The sequence below is a fragment of the Larus michahellis genome, chromosome 2, assembly GCF_964199755.1.
Source record: "Larus michahellis chromosome 2, bLarMic1.1, whole genome shotgun sequence".
In the NCBI taxonomy this organism is placed as follows: Eukaryota; Metazoa; Chordata; class Aves; order Charadriiformes; family Laridae; genus Larus; species Larus michahellis.
Window position 1 is genome coordinate 126,021,680 of NC_133897.1, and position 17,792 is coordinate 126,039,471.

Consider the following 17,792-nt stretch of genomic DNA (forward strand, 5'->3'; position numbering starts at 1 on the left):
GGAACGTAGACCTCAAGAAGCACCACTACCAGTACATGACTAGACAAACACGAGCTAATCTCTACTTGCTGTTATACTGAAGAGTAAATAAAAGCCTCTTCACTTCCTAATTTGTCAAGAAATTCACAGGCCCACCAGAAAGATTTTTATCTTTGGCTGGGTGCTTTAACAGAATGTTTACTTGAATTACTTCCTTCAAACATCTTAACTTAAATTTAGGTGATTCTGATTATAACTACTTTCATTTAGTATGTTTCAACCAAAATTGGTAGAAGCAAAGTATATTTTATCTAAAACAAAAATTAACTGGTAAAATATTTCCCATCAATTTCAAGACTTTGTCTTTGTATCCCACTGTCATTAATTCTGCTGATCTGAATGAAAAAAATCCGGGGAAGGTCTGTTTGTCTTAAGTGGTCTTTGGACTTACCTCTAAAGAACAAAAGTTCTCAGGAAATGCAGGGTTCTTTCCATTCTCTACAACCCTGTGGTAAAAGGAAACAAGTCATCAAAGTCCTCTATTGCCACGTGTCTGAAATCCTGCAAAAAGGACTCCTTCTAGGTTTCAGTCACCCTAAAAACCAAACACCTCAAGCCAACAAAAAAGATCCTTGAAAGTGAAATTACACACGTCCATACACTGTAACAGCAGATAAATACTTATACAGAAGGTAACCATTATCTTGCGTACCAAAATTAATAACCAAGACCATTATCTCTAATTCATACACCTCCAACTAAAACATCAGTAAAGCTACTGGATTAACCACTTCAAGGTTCCAGCTTTTAAAACCTGTAATTGGAACAGTTAACTTCACTGTGAGGGAGACTGGTATTTCACGGCAATTTCTCTCCTTCCATTAGACAGCTGGTTATTCCATTCTCCTTTAGTATTGGTCATTTTTGGTGACTGCATCCTTTGGACATTTGTGCACATAGTTCACAGCTTATTACACACTCAGAAAGTATCTATTTCATCAGCATAATACAAAATAAGTTATTTTGTAAGTCATAGATAAGTGGCTTTTTCTTCAGTACTGCTTTCACTAGCTCTTTGCTCTAATATTAAAAGGAGGCTGGGAGAAGTCAAGTGACAGAATTTACTACCAAAAAAATACTGAGAAGCTGACAAGCCACCACAGCCAGTGAATCAAAGCATGGTACAAGGTAAGTGATAATTTCTACTAGCTTGATTCCAAGCCACCCAAGTCTTTTTCTCCTGGTGATTTTTCTAAAAGCTTGATCTAACAGTTCTGGTTACAAAGGCCAACCAAAACACATATTATATCTTTTAGTATACCTTAGGGTAAACCAAAGCCTACTCCATTTTAACCCCACACAGCTCAATTACTTTAAAAGATTAAGAGATTGATTGTTAATCTGAGTTACAAAGAAGTCTGGACTTCTCTGGAGGAGCTAGAAATCTGTCTGCCGATTAGCCTAGTAATTTAGCCAAAAAGAATGAGTAGCATTAATTTAGCTACACAATTGCTACAAACATTACAACACCTTAAAGAACATTAAAATTTTAAAGTAACTCTGTTCTGGAGGGTGTCAAAAAAAGCTTTCTAGTAGAAGTGAAAGAGCATTTCTCTAAACAGCAGATACGCAGCTTTCAGGAAGCGTGACTATGCTTCTTGGCTTAAGTATTGTGAAGCATTTGGAACTAAACCAAGAATGATCTAGGTACTACAACTGCAGCCATGGTTTTGGCAACCAAACAAAATGACTACACAAGTTTCTCATCCTCATTCCTATTTCTTAAAGAAAAACTGACCGGAATTGACAGTTTGATAATGACAGCAACAGTACCACATGAAATGTGAAACACATCCACTAACAAAAAGTCCAAGTTTCCAATAACCTCCTTCTGGGACAAATAACATGGGAACTTCAGTTAGATCACTTGAAAAAAAAAAAATAATCCTTTCCTAAAGGCTAAACTACCAGAAATTATTTTAAGCAGTAGTGTTAAAAGACCATAAGAATAACAAAACATAGTTTATTGCACAATCCGCTATGTAGAGAACAGCTTGTCTTCTCCTAAGCTGGTGCGTACATAACGTTTTGCGAACACTGTGCACCTCATTGTCCAGATACTGCAGCTCAAGGCCAAAACTGCCGAACAGAAAGAGAGGTGGGAAACCAGGCTAGTTGTAAAAAGGCAAGCTGTAACTCTTTAGGCACAGATATCTCAAAGGTAAGATTTTAGTCAAAGGGAAAGCAGGATACTAAGACATAAAATGAAAAAAGAAAGTTGCTTTAACTGAGATTTAAAAGCCAGAGAGCAGCTGCAACAAACACTGACCAAACAGGATCTGGTAACAAAAGTTTATAAAACAAAGACATTGTGCTGCATATGACAAAAACTATGGCAAGAATCTCAGTTTAACTGGTAAAAGAACAAGTTAAGGTAACAGACATAGCTTCTTTAAAGCTACCAAATATTTATGCGATGAATTCTACATAACAAGATCTTGAGTAATCAACAAGAACTTAAGAAAACCTAGAGATGTTAAAATCATGAAAGAAAGAAGAAATAGAGGTATCTTGATATAATAATCACAGTACCACAGAAAACCAAACAGGAAGCACTAAGTTTCCTACAGGAATGATTTTTGGTTAGGAGGTATTAAAATCTAAAAAAGGCTACATATAAGTTAGTGAAATTAGTTTTGATTGTGGAAAAAAAAAAAAGGCTGCTTTTATGTATACTTATACCTTATACACTTACGGACAAAAGGCTATAAGAATGTCAGGGCCTCCACTGTGAACTAAAAGATGACTTTTGGTTATATCTGAGTAGTAACTAAGGATATCTAAAAATTATGCAAAAAATGCAGAAAGCAAAAGCAGAATTTCAATCAATAATGGTCACTTTTAGACAGACAAAAAACAATGGAGAGGAAATAAAGGCATAGAGTAATAAAAATACTTGTTAAAGGAGAATCTAGAACTACTTGTTACTGCGAAAAAAAAAGTTAAAGGCTATATACCAGCGTATACAAAGTATGGATCAGAAAAAGTGAAACAGAAATATCTGTCCACCTTTCTCCACAGTACAAATAAGGCTCTAAGGTAAGGTAAGGTGAAAAAAACACCTTTCATACAGTTCTACAGCATAGTTGCCAAGTAGGTCTTGGCACCAGTTCATGTCACAGGTCCCGACAAACTTGAATAAACTAAACAGTTTTCAAGCAGGCTTAAAACGAGGGAGAAAAGACAGAAATAGAAGTCCTCACGCCCTGAAATATTGATAATACACATGGTGAGTTTGTCTGTTGCTGAAGTAGATGTAGGGCATGAAGCATAAGAGATAACCAAGAGCTCCTGAACAGTAAGTTAGCAGCCATCTTCTAAGCAATTTTTTACTATTTCGTAAGCTGTTTACAATTTCATATCAGGTCTGATTTAAAAAAATCATACTCTCTAAAATTAATAAAAAGACAAAACTTGGATCACTGTAAGGCAGATTTTTCATGCCACTTTTACAGGAAGTCTCTCGTACAGTACTCTCAGTGTGGCTTTGTATGCATCAGTCTCACAATTACAGAGGTTCAAAGCCTTTCTAGCTCTCCCCAGATCTTAATCAGTTTCGAGAAGGATTAATATCTCATGTTCCCTATTCCTCCCAGCCAAGAGGCTTACGGTGAACCTTGAAGAAGATTAATGTTCTAACCACATTCCCACTTCTCCCTCAGTCTCTTCTCAATTACTGCTCAATATGTTTCAAGCAGGGACCATGAAAAACTGCTTTAGTACAAGACTGCTACACTCTTTTATACAGTTTTCACACCTTGATACTTCTAAAATCATGACAGACTATTTACTAATCTTCCACCATGTATGATGGTTCTGTTATTCCCCTGACCTCCCAAAGAAGCATCCAATGAATTTTCACAGCCTAACACAGAGCCTGTGGTTTTGAAAGATTTAAAATCTTGGATGAAATTAACTGTGGGTATAAAGGTGTATCAGATTTAAGAATATTATACCTATCTAGTCTTTAAATAAATTTGTAAGTTTTTCACAAAGATTCTATTACCATTGTAGTCCTTCTACAAGCAGGGAAGGACTAGAAGAAGTGGGAAACAGAATAATCATTTTAAAGATAAATCTACAAGCTAAAAATAAAACCTCAACTCTATTTAAATCCATTTCTAAATACCTTTAAATACTAAATTCCTCCCCTATCCCGTAATAATATTAATAGGTGCCATCAAGAATGGCAGACCAGCTCAGAATGATTCTCTCTAGAGAAACTTTTCAGTCCCTAGCTAAATATTATAGCTCCAGTTGGCCAATAAAAGCTGTACTCCATGCAGACACTTTTAAGAGTATTTCTGAAATATGGGCTTCCCTTACAGAAGGCTTGCTACCAGAATGAGCCAGTAAAGATCTGAATTAATTTAAAAGCAGAAACACTGCAATAAACTTGCATGCTCTGCATATTAATACACCCTTCAGAATCAAGGGGGAAGAGAAGGTAGCACTAACAATCCTTTTTAAGTCTAAGTAGCAGAATTTTTTATAAAACTCCTGGAATATGAAAACCTTACTCCAGAGGAATTAAATCTGTTCTATCAGTGTATACTAACTTCACCAGATCAAAATCAAAATTAAGACTCTTCAAGACCACAAAATCAGGGATGGGATGAAGAAAGAAGATAAAGTATCAGCAATGAGAAATGTGAGACTGCGTACCATCACCCTTCACTTCCATTACCCTAAGTAAAGCACAAACATGAAGACCACAGTAATTACTACAACCCCTCTCCCCCTTTCATATCAAATCAATGTTAAGCATTTAACAGGTATCAGTCTTGCTGACTTCTGTAAGATCCTCGTAACACCTCACAAAACATGATTTCAAAGCACTTTCCATTTCAGCTGCTACAACGAGAATCCTCACACTCTTCAAGGAGCACAAATGAAAACCTCCCACTCCAAGCTGAATTCACATCGATATCGACTCTTCTCCATATGACAGTCAGATAATTCACAGATCCTTAATAACTCAAGGTCCTATTTACTAAGTCAGCACTAACTGTCAACAGGTGGTGGAGAGAGGAAGAGAGTCTACTGGACTCAATCCTTGCCTTAAATCAGACAGTATGTCAAGATCAGATTATCCATGATAACTTTCCCCCTCCTGACAGGTCAGGAGGCCAAAGGGAAAAACCAAAAAACTTTGTACTACATGGAAGACTTAGCACTTTTCTCTGGATTCAGCTGTACAGTATTAAACCCCAGCAACTTCAATTGCTAAATATTCTTTTGGACGGCATTAAAGTTGTCACTGAAACTAAGAAACTTTATTACCAAGACAACATGCTAAAAACATTCCTATTCATTTTGTTCTATGTGCTAAACATAACCATTCCCCCACTCACCGCTGTTGGAAGTTAAAATAACCTTTAGAAACATGAAAAATATTTAATGCATTTAAATGTAAAATTTGAAAAGGAAAAATGAAGGCAGTATTTCCTAACATGAAGAAAAGCAATCAGTCCAGCTACAGAAGGCAGTGTGTCACTCTCCTGAACATGGCAGCCGTTTCTCCTGCACGCACACTTGATACCCTACTGACTATGTTGCAGGGAACTAGTTCGCCCTGTCAAAATAATACAGAAGCAATCAAATTGGAATTCTGACAAATTTGCTTTTTATGCAAGTAAAAGCCAACACTCAATAATAAAAGACTGGAATTTTAGGAAAAGGAAACTTAGTTTTATGAACACCTCACCAGTTTTTTTAGACATAGAAGATGAAACAGAAGCTTGGCAAGGTGCTTTTGAAAATTATACTGCTAATTTTCTACTTGGGTTAACAACATTTTCAAAGTAACGAACTTTTCTGTTTTCAGGTTGAAGCAGACTGAAGACATAGAAAATAAGGCAAAGCATTAAGGCAAGCAACCAGATTGTTTTTATTTTGCAAATGCTGTAAACATATGCATCCATAAAGCTGTACTACAATATGCTTTTGAAAGAAGCTTTGAACATGCTGAAGAAACAAGCGCATTTCAATACCTACCTTGGAACTTCAAGACAAAAGATCTGAAGAATACATCATCACTAATATGCCGTTCTTACTGTCCTTTGAACAAACTATTTCATAATTTGTACCAGGCTTCCCCTCTGACATACAAAAAGGTTATTTTCCTTTGTTGTGCAAGTACATTAAGAATTTACTTACCACAGCAAGTTGTGTCCGTGATGCTACCGTATGAAACACTGCAGGCATCATGAGAGATTCTTCTACTTTCAATTCCATCTCATTCTCTGCTGAAAACGTGGTTTTGGGGATAGCTGGTGGACGTTCACATAAAATCATTTCTTTGTTGAATAAAAAAATTGGGTTGGTATCCTACACTCAAAAAGAAGATGAAACCAAACACTGAGTAACAGTAACATACTATTCAATCACCAATTATTTCATCATGTGGGTAACATATCTTAAGAATATGTTAAAATCTACTTGTGTAAGCTGAATACATAAACGTCTGTTTCTCAAAGCAAAGAAATCCAGCAAGCAGCACACTACAGAAAAATACTTAAACACCCCTTCGTAAAACGTCTTTTTCTTCCTTTATAAATGACAGTTTAGACAAAGAATGCCATATGCACTTACTGTTCCAGCACTGTAACTACACACTCTTCTGTCTGGTGCCATACACTCTCCTCCATTGACAACCAGTACTTGGTGCTGAATGGCAATCTTATATTTCGTTTGAATTGCATGTTTCAGATCAGCCACGCTGGAAAAAAAAAGGGAAGAGAAGATGACACTACCAGCATATTTGTGTCTCTAATTTTACATATTCCTGTAACAGAGACAGATGACATGTCTGTATCAAAGCAGAACTTTTTTTTAAAAGAGCTATTACTTTCTGTTCTGCACAATGACATATTTCTACGTTTTTTAAGTGCTGTAACGTGTTGCATTCTGGATGTCCAGCTAATAAGCTATCAGCTAAAAGACGACACCCTCTGCATTACTGGCAAGTCATCAGCAATCTTTTTCCAAGATGATCTGATAGCATGCTGAAATTCTGGATAAGTCACATCAAGCACTTAGGATAATAACTGTAAAAGTTATATTATGTTCTTCGAATATATACTTTAAAAACAAACAGCTGACTTACCGAAACCCTAGAAGATGACAACAATAGTATTAACACTTCATTATGCATAACATAAGAACAATTTCACCTAATCAATTCTAACTGATTTACCGTACATGAAGTGCAGTATAGCATTTAACAATAACAGGGAATTAAACAATCCATACAGTTGCAACAAATTCATATAAACATTACAGACACTTTCAATGTGGAAACAGTAGATCAATAAACCATTCCTGTTTTCATTCACCATGCTCATACCTTACATTCTGGATGATGACTCCTTCACTTTACTGCTTATTTTAGACAGTTCTAGACTTGGTCTTGAAGGCATAGGCAAACACCAAACTAAACAAGAATTTACTAATATGACACAGTAAGTGACACAAATTAACACACTAGGGTAGTACCTGTGCAAAGGTATTTAAAAGGTTCAGAGTATCAATGGTTTTGACATAACTGTCAGGAAGCATAACTGTGTTACTGGCTATATGGTACTTCAAAAATAAAGATCAGTTATCTAAAATAACCATGATTCAATATGACATCATGAATTCACTACAAACATTTCATGAGCACAAGCTTGTACTCGCTAGCTGCGTTACAGAAAACATTCACATGCCACCTCTGTGGTCTTTGGGAAGACAGCTTGGCCTGTCCACCTACTAGGAGATAGGCAAAGAACCTAAGAGAGTCAGTCTTGATAGAAAGTAAGTCTATATATACAGATACAAAGATAAGAAGTTAAACTGTTCAACTGAAGAGTCTTGGATTTTGTGCGGTTAAGTCATGGGAAGGAGTCTTTCTCAAAGAACTATCCAACTGAGCAAAAAGTCAGCCCATATCGGACTATTAGGTGCCAGGTCAGATGCTGTATCTCACTCACCATGATTTAGGAACAGAATGTCTCAATACACCAGACAGCATACAGGGGTGCTGACACACCTGCAAATGACCCAGTAGATCCAGAATGGCTGAGATGAAACACTATTTCATACTCAATAATACCCTGAATGTCAGTGGGCTTTGCAGAAGTGCATACAAAAACAATCAGTATAGACAGTCTTAGGGCCCTTCCACCCCAAACAAGTTTCAAAATCCAAACTCACTTGTTGAGTCATGAAAATTACAAACAGGAATTCAGGAGAAAGAAAACAACGGATTTGAGCACAAAATCCATGGTAGAATTTTTTCAAGCACAATTACTTGCAACTTATTCATCACTGATAAAATATGAAGACAGCAGGTAAGCTCGGCTCTTGCTAGCTCCAAGGTGTATGGGCTACTGTGGTATTATACACAATTTACTTATTAGATCAGAGTTCCATAGGAGAACAACGGAAAAGGGTACAATACACCCAGTATACCTACACCTCTCTAAATGCATCTTTACATTTGCAAGATGCCTTTAATGTGCAGTGAAAAAAATACAAATAGTAAAGTTGCTGGGACTTAATTGCGATTCCGTAACACTTCTCTTGTTTCAGGCAGTTGGTCATTCAAATGTTCACGTTTTACATATAAATTGCTGTAAAACATTTTAGAGCCTTACAACATAGGACAGAACCAACTTTTACCCACCCTGAAAATGAGACAAAAACCTACATGCCAGTTCTTTAGCATCTAATCTAAAAATATTATAAAGCACACATTTTCTTCAGGATGAGTATATACTGACAGGAAAAAGAGCAATCCGCAGAATTTCTTCCGTGATGCCAGTCAGTAAAAAATAAACCTTTTACAGATGAATTCTAAATAAAAACACCATCTAATAAAAGGTCACAGAAAATCAGAAGTCATTCTGACAGTTTTTCCAAAAAACACCAAACATAACACCAGATTCAGCTAAGAGCAGCTCATCCTGCATCACTGCCCCATAAAATAAACAACCTCTCCACTCTTCCATGGAACCTCAAACATGCACAACCACCTGCAAGGCACTGAAAACACTAATCCAAAAAAAATGCCAAAATTCACTCAAATACACAAAAACCTAGAAGATAACTACATGGGCATACTGAAAAACAACTAGGTATCATCACTCCAGGACTCAGTATAGAAAAAGTATATACACTCATCTTTTAAAAATTTAAAATACAAACAATATGCCATTAATTTACTTTCTTACTTTTGTACAGCAAGTTCTGTGTCAAAGGTAAGGGTAGTTCCGGTGTTGACCAGAAACACGTATAGCTTCATGATGATTTGTTTAGGTTTCTGAAGTTTATAACTTCCACAGCTAAAATCATTTAGAAACTGAAAAAAAAAAAAATCAAGTGTTAGTTTCACATACAAGTTACAAAAGATAAGAACATGCCTTTGAAAAAGTACTTTTAGATATATAGTGGGTGAATACCTCAGCTTTCGTATTACACAGTTCCTTATCCATTACTAAACGTACAGATTCTCCTCTGACCTGAAACATGGGAACGGTAGACCTCTACACATGCACATGGTTAGAAGAACACGAGAATATACACTGAGGAGAATTTAAAAGAAAAGACAAGACAACTCTCAGTTGCAGAGGCCACCATCTCAGATCATCACCTGGCTTTTCTCAATTATGAATTTTTAAAGCCCCAGATACAGCTATTTCCAGACATCTTTTCTAGATTTTACAATGCCATAAGTATCAATTCCTCAACTTACAGCTACAAAGTCTATCTGCTCACTACTACCCCATCCATAGTTTTTTCACTCAGACATACAGAAGCATTAGCAAAAAATAAAAATAAAAAAATAGCTAAGATTATGTAATTCTCTTTTTGTACCTCTTCATAATTAAATAATAGTTTTAAAAAATATTTTCCTCCGTTTTCAGCACTAGCTAAATCTGTAGCTAATTTCTTCGTAACTAATAGCAAATACGGAGTAATCAAGAAAGTGCAGTCCAACAAACTGGATGCATTTTCAGATCTGTGCTTTACAAGCATCTGGATGAGTGACTATAAACGCATGTTTTTCCAGCGTACGTAAAAGATGAAAACCATTGAACTGCTTTGTAAAAGGCTGAGGTTTAATCGGAGATTTTATCGCTGAAATACTCCGTACTTCTGAGTCTTTTTCTCTTCTTCCCCATAGGAGCTCAGAAGTTTGTGAGTAATTTACTCCACACTAACAAAGCTGCTGCAGAAGTACAAGTAGCACTGCAGTCGCTAATGACCTGACATTTTTTTTTTATGGGACAGAGTTATGAAAAGGTAAGCTGTAAAAGTTTTAGCCACTCAACAATATTCTTATATCACTATAAAAATTACTTTTTGGATTAAATTGCTTCACAGGAAATATAGGAAGTCCCTCTTTCCCCGAAATATGAACAGGACACACACAAGATCTACACAGCTAATTGTATTATTGAAAAATAAGTCTGAATTTACATTTACCTCTTTGCCTACACAGAGGAGAAACTGACAAACCATAGAGGAAAAAAAAACCAAAACCACCATTAAAATGCAGGGCAGGGGGGGAGAAGGGGGGGAAGTGGTTTTACCAGAATAATTCCAGAAAGTCAAAAGAGTTTTCTTTCAAAAGCATGGCTTTCCACACATTTTTCAAGCATTAGTTATAGTACATAAACCAGTTAAAACATGTATTTTCACAACAAGGCTTCATAAACAAAACCACAGCAAATAAAGAAGTCCCAGTTGAATAATTTGATCTGAATTGAGTTTTACTGTCCTTATACTTGAACTCTATTGTACTCAGTTGCACCAGTTCTGATTTATATTGGAAAAAGAATATACTATATAAACAAAGTAATTAGCCAAAACCTGCTAAACACCAAGAACAAGCTAGCAATAATTCATTACTAGATTCTTTGGCCTAGATTTCAGAATTAATCAGTCTCGTGCGGACAGAGACTTTTTTTCACAAAGGGCATATATGCAACTGTAGTCCAAGTAGGATTAGAAACAAGTGTTAAATAATAAAGTACTTAAAGCAAGCACCATGAAGCAGCCAACAAAAAAGCTCTTCTCCACCTAAGCAGAGTAAAAAGCTTATATAGCATCTAGTTTTCATATAAACGTTACTTTCCAAGCTGAAATAATATTTAAGAGACAACTTGTCCAGAAACCTCATGTAACATGAAGTAAAATTTTAATCAAACAATTCCCTCTCCATACCTTAACACTAAAGCTAACTATTTAAAACATAGAAAGAAAAAACATTATCAAGATCAAAAATATTTACGACAGCATCTGCCATACAAGCATTTTTTAACTTCAAGCAAAGAAAGAATTACCTTCAGGCACTATACGAAACTACTACCTTCTTCAAATTCAAGAGGAGAATAAATGCGCACATTCGCTTTACTTGATTTTTGGCAACAGAGTAGCATGGCTGTTCAAAGCCAGAGAAGATCTGCAAAGAAAAGAAACGGAATGCAATTACAGGTATTATTAAAGTGTCAGAATTTTACGGCCTTCATTACATCTAACCCAGAAATCAGTGTATGTCAACGCCAAAAAGAATAATTAGGTGGTATTATTTATTTTTTTTTAACTAACAATGTTATCCAGTTACAAGTCTGCTCAAAACTGCTACTTACCTGAATATTTTTGCCTGTAAGTTTGGTTTAAAATAAGTGATATTCTTCAGTACTTACAAGGAGGCAAATTTAGTTCATTAAAAAGAACTGCTTGTATTTCAATTAACTGAAAGTATTTTTCAGAACTGGCACAGAATTCTGGTATGATGATGCTAAGAGAAATACAGAAACTCATAACAAAATGCAATTTATCTAAGGAAATCCAGTGTAACAAGGCACACGTTCTACTGCTGTTGAATGAACAGACGTATCCTGCAGCTGCATCCAACAGATTCCTTCAGGAATCAGCACCACCTTCCCTACCTGAAACCAGGTAACCTTGCTTGTTAAGCCATTCACCTACTTTCAAAACATTTGTTAAGTGTGGGTTTTCTTGGTTTTTTTGTTTTCTTTGGGTGTTTTTTTTTTTTCTTTTTTTTTAAATAAACTGAAGATGTTACCATTCCCAGCTGCTTGTCACTGGCATCCCAGCCAGGGGCTTCCTCTCCCAGAATTGCTGTTTAAACTACAACAGCCAAAATGAGCCAGATAAGCACAGGTGGTCTCTTTAGACTCCCCTACTTCATTTGAACTGTTGTCAGTGAAGTAGCAGTGCCGAAGGAGAAGGAGCCCTTGGCAAGGAAGGTGGTGATGAGCAGTTGGGCTCAGGGAAGTCAGGCAAATGCACAATCAAACTCCAAACCACAAACAAACAGTATTTCTATCATGTTAATGCCCTAGCAAGCTTTCTGAGAAGATGATCAGGCACTATAAAGGGTGATAATCCATTACTAAAAATAGGTTTGCTGAAGCCTGAAAACCATTAGAATGTATAAATCATTTTATACAACTCACACTACTAATGGTAAATCAAAACAACTTCATCCTAAATTTTAAAACCTTATGATAAAGGGAAAAGTTACACAACTATTACATGTATTTTATGTGCATAGAACAGATAGCACTTTGCTATGCTGTTATTTCAGCTATTATCTTCCTCCCTCCTGTCCACTCCCTCTTTCCTCCTATGTCAATTGCACACACATCACCTTGTCAGAAGCTAAAAGGGAAAAAAGTAATGTGTTTAAGTACTACCATTGGAAAACCAGTAACTGAACTGTCCTCTTCCAGTTTAGCTATCGGCAGACAGTAGTTGTACTTGAACAAAATAAATTTATGAATACTTGCTTTAGATCAAAGTAATGCACTTTAACATGAATAACAAGAAACTACTGAAACATTGCTGCCACAAAGTAGGATCACAACACTATAATCTCTATTAATTCCTTTGCAACCATTAAGAAGTCAAAAAAAAAAAAAAAACAAGTGTTGTTTCTTCCACCCAACATTTCAACAAACAATTCTGTGGGAACAGAACTACACTCACACAGGCAGAGCAAATTTGCATTAGGTTACTCTTTAAAGAAAAAAAAAGGGTAGAATTTACCCAATCCCAAGGCTGCCACAAATTTCAGTCGGTACTTCTAGGAACAGAGGAATTGTGTAAAGCGACGTTTCAGAGAATACACGCCTTTAAGACCAAGCTCTCCTGCAGTTTCACTGGTGCCCAATAAAGGCAGGCTGCAGCCCTCCCTTTGGCAGGAACTATGCGCGCTACCTCTCTCCAGCTGCCTGGTTTCACAACACTGGAAGAAACTGAATTTTGAAAGCACTCCCTAGTCTTGCATCGTCAAACAACATCTGGCTGAGTCTGGCCAACAAAGTCCACGATTAAAGAGGGAGATGTGCAAAAACTAGTCACAGTTGCCTAAGTCTCTTTTCCTTCAAAGGTCAGGTTACAGCAGACTGTTACAAGCAAGGTCAACTACATATCACAAATTAGCCTTTAAGTCTGTTCCCAATATTCACGAACATTATGATTCAGCAGTAACACAAGCTTTTAACATAAACTTGGAGTGAAAGTCAGGGACTACCAAGCTTCAACAGAATGTATCCATAAATGCACACCATTTTATTATTCTTCTGTTGGTTTTACCTCAACCGGCCATCAAGACAATTTCAGGCTTTTTTGGCACTACACTGTTACACAGTGTTACGAGTTTCAAGCTTTTTAGTGTTACATTGCTGAAATTATATTAATTCAGAGGTTGAACAATTACAAAATTTGAAAACTACTGAAGACACAGCCAAAATGACTAATCCACACAGACTACTTGTTTGAACTGTGCGACCCACAGCATTAGATCCATGCTATCATATAAACTAGATCCTTCAAATTACGGAATGGAAGCTTCTATGATCAACATCCATGACTTATCAGTAACATCATTAAAAAAATAGCTGAAAATTTGAAAAGGAAATTTCTGTAGCAGCTGACAGAGAAGACAGAAGATCGTACATATGAATATAAGAAAAAGAATGATGACAAAAAAAAAAAAAGAAGTAAAAATAGGACAAAGTAGGAAAAGCTTCCAGAATTAATTCAGAAGATGTGTATTTTGTCACACCAGCTAACAAAATACCAAAACCAGCCACGAATATACGCTGGTTATAACATTTATTTCACTGCTCTGCAATGTGTTTACATTGCAATGCAATTACTACATCTGCTTCACTTCATGAAAGTATTGTAAGTTTTTCCTATCCAACCGAAACTCTTCAACAACCGAGAACTTTTGAAGTCTGTGTTGATCAATACTTTCAATGCATATTGTTTAAAAGTTTTGAAATGTATCTTATTTCATTCAGAACATGCTTATTGTTACATCTGTAAAACTAAATGAATGTTTGTTTACAGACCTTACCTTTTTGTAATTACAGTACAGGCGTCATGAGTTTCACAACATTCCACAAAAAATCCTACGGCTACATTAACCAACCATTTCTGGTTGCCTGGTTCCACTATCCAATTCTGACTGTTCCATTGTTTCACAGTACAATTCTTTCCAACTTCACAAACTCAAAGCACTGGAATATGGCATTCAGGGTAGGACAAAGACAGAAATCAACATTTATGCTGTTTGGGTTTAAAGGGGGATCATCAGCTTCACTTTAAATAAGCTTCCTCTACGATGTCCCAATATTTAAGTTCAGGCACATGCTTTTGACACCTCATTTCCCATGCCTCCTTTATAAACTGGATTACAAACCAAACTTAAGCAAATGAAGTTATTAATTAATACATTTTTCTTTAACCCTGTGGTATTCAAACTGAACTATGCCAAAGTCATGGCTTTCCTTTAAACCCAGTGGTTTAAAATTCCACCTTCTACAAAAGCAACACACCAGCAGCATAAGGTACCTTGCTGTTTGTGCCTGGGGAAGTACTGCTTCACGTCTGTACAGTAAGTGCCATCCTTATCCATGCTTCATCTCCCAGGTCATAGAGGACCAAGAGACCCAAACTCTTTCCCCTCCTATGTATATCTCCAGGGTTGAATGGGCTCAACTCTGAAAGGAGATAGACAAAACTAGCTTAACTACATAGGCAGGGCGAGACTCTCACTGTTCACTCAGAAGCCTGCAATTCCACATTGCTAATTATTAGACATTCACACAGCTCTGTAGGAACATCATCTGCATGCTGCTAATAAAGGTTGTTTTTCTTCTCTTACTGCAGGCCAGCTGAGGCTATACTGCAGGTAACAGCGCCTCCAGTATGAGTCATAAATGTTACCCCTGATTAAAAGGGTCAGGCATCTCACAGGAGATCACTGCACAATTCCTGCCTGTCAAAAGGTCAATTCATCTGGGGCAAAGGCTGACAAGTCTGTCACATGCTACTCCTCATTCACTGAATAATATCTGGAGAACATCTCCCCTCAAGGAGAATATACCATCTCCTCTGGAGATAGATAGCCAACTTCAGGGCACATTAACATCTTATTAAGCTCCACTTCATTTCCATACAGGAAATCTTAAGGTTTGCCTTTGAGATGCTGCAATTCCTGTGATTTCACCTTTCTCTCCTCTCCTTTTACAACAGGATTTCCTGTCCCACATTGACTTAGGTAACTATAATAGACAAAGGTACAAGACTAGCACAGAGTGTTCCTTCCAATTCATTTTGTTTTCAACAAACCTGTCTTCTACCGCTACTTCTTCGTGGGGTTTTTTTCAGGTGGCCTTCTCAAAAAAATGCTTTCTTGCTCCAACTTGTATACCTCACCTCATAAGCGAAGGATTTTATAGCACATAAATGAAAGGAAAATGAACATAGAGACTGAAGCTGACTATAAGGAAACACACACTTTCCTTCATGTTAGGTTTAAGATCATCTCTAAAAAGCAGACTTCAAGGAGCTTTCTTCAATACTGCAACCAATGCATCTAACCAGAAATATGTTAATTTTGCAGAAGACTACTACCACCACTAGAACAACAGACAGAATGACCTCATTATGAGGGCACACATTCTCTACTAATGCTTTCAGCGACAGAAATGGCTTAGTTTCTAAAACGCAATGCAAACGGATACCCTTATCTGGAGTATTGAAAGAGAACATGCTTTGAAAGACACTTAGAAAAACTTAGAGTAAAATTTTTTTTAAAAAAATAAAATCCTAAACTGTGATGAATAAAATCCTGACCCAGTTGCAGAGAATAATTTCATCCCCCACTCCTCCAAAATAAATTTAACCAGAAGACCACATCTAATCACTGAGATACACGTTACTCCAGGTGGAGATCCTACTATCTCCCATTACCACCTTATATCAAAGCCCACAAACCTCATGTTCAAGCCACACTGTAGTCTTAAAGATCCCTGACATCTGTAAGGTGCCATCTCTTATTTATACCCTGTTGCTCTATTTATACCCTGTTGAGATGTGCATCAGGCACAGAGGCGGTTACTTAATTACAGCATCTCCAACAGTCACTGTGGTGTTAGCAGCTCTCAAACTCAGCTGCTGGTCAGTAAAGCAAGTCTTTGCCACTCAGCACAGGAACAAACCTGCATTTCTGCAGAGCAACCAGGAAACATGGCTAAGCCTCTACTTCCCAATTCACTACAGGAATTTCAAAATGCAGTAATTCAGTACACGGTAATTCACAGGAGGCTTTTTTATTTTCCTCTAAGATGAATCATTTTACACAATACCAACTTCAGAGTTACATCTGACCACCATATTCAGAGTTGCTACTGCAACTCTGTATGAACATCATCTGCATGCTGCTAATAAAGGTTGTTTTTCTCTTACTGCAGGCCATCTGAGGCTATACTGCAGGTAACAGTGCAACAGATAGTTGCTACTACAACTCTGAATTACATGGAAGCTCCTCATTCAGCAAAGTAGGTGCAGCAATACTTTCACAGATTCTCAACAACATCAACGGTGGAAAAGCAGGAGATCAAAAGCAACTGTATCTGGGCAGGTAAAAAAACACTGCACATGAAAGAGTAGCTTTGAAATTGGTATGGCCCCAAACACTGCAGCTTCTTACAAGTTCAGGCACAACTTATATTATGAATTCTAGGAAAGCAATAGTTTCAAACATGTTTATGAGGCAACTTTGTGCCTCATAAACATTATTAGGTATTGTGTCATGATTCTGTATGTATGTAATCATAAGGCTTCAGATATGAGGGTAGCATCTACTTACACTGCTCTTTTCACTAACTCAAGGGGCTGCCAAAACACAATCCATATAATGGATCAGACAAAAGTTTTTCTCCTCCAACAGTAAAAAAAAAAAAAAGAAAAAAAGAAAAAAACACCACCAAAACAAACCAACATCTCTTACCTGACAGACAGTGAAATGTCTGTGCCTCAGTTAACAGGTTCAAGTCAGACAGAAAACAAACCATGATTTTCCGACATTTTTATTGCTAGGAAACAGCCCACAGCCTGTAGAAGTACCCTTTTTCTTCCTTTCTTTTTTCCTTTTAATTGATGGAAAGTCTTTCCACAGCTGTCTGTGACTTGCTCTTTGACAAAGTTAACTGAAGGTTTTGTCTGCCTTTTTTTAAAAAAAAAAAAATGTATAATTTTGCCAGTTGAAAAGCATTTAGAAACTAAAAGTCTCCCTCCAGTTACACAGATTAATGCATTCACTTTGCAAAGAATGGTGCTGTTGGCTATGTGGAGCTTCAGGTGGTTTTATTCAAGTTACTGACTGACTCTGTACTGGTGGGAAGGTTCTCCCTGTAGACATACTCTTTAAAAATAATTAGCAT

The 17,792-nt window shown here is 36.7% G+C and overlaps 1 protein-coding gene across 6 annotated transcripts in view; it reads right to left on the reverse strand.

The window, feature by feature from the left end:
* Positions 1–17,792, reverse strand: part of RB1CC1 (RB1 inducible coiled-coil 1) — a 77,441-nt gene that overhangs the window by 52,542 nt on the left and 7,107 nt on the right. For 3 of the 6 annotated variants that reach the window (XM_074577027.1, XM_074577024.1, XM_074577025.1), the window contains exons 2-5: positions 11,370–11,488; positions 9,255–9,382; positions 6,634–6,760; positions 6,199–6,369 (exon numbers count right to left, since the gene is read on the reverse strand). In XM_074577027.1, the coding sequence (XP_074433128.1) occupies positions 6,199–6,369; positions 6,634–6,760; positions 9,255–9,325 (369 nt within the window). In that variant the 5' untranslated portion in view covers positions 9,326–9,382; positions 11,370–11,488. Of the gene's footprint in view, positions 1–430; positions 486–6,198; positions 6,375–6,633; positions 6,761–9,254; positions 9,383–11,369; positions 11,489–14,916; positions 14,963–17,792 lie in introns of those variants that run through there. The other 3 variants (XM_074577029.1, XM_074577026.1, XM_074577028.1) reach the window with 3 other exon arrangements.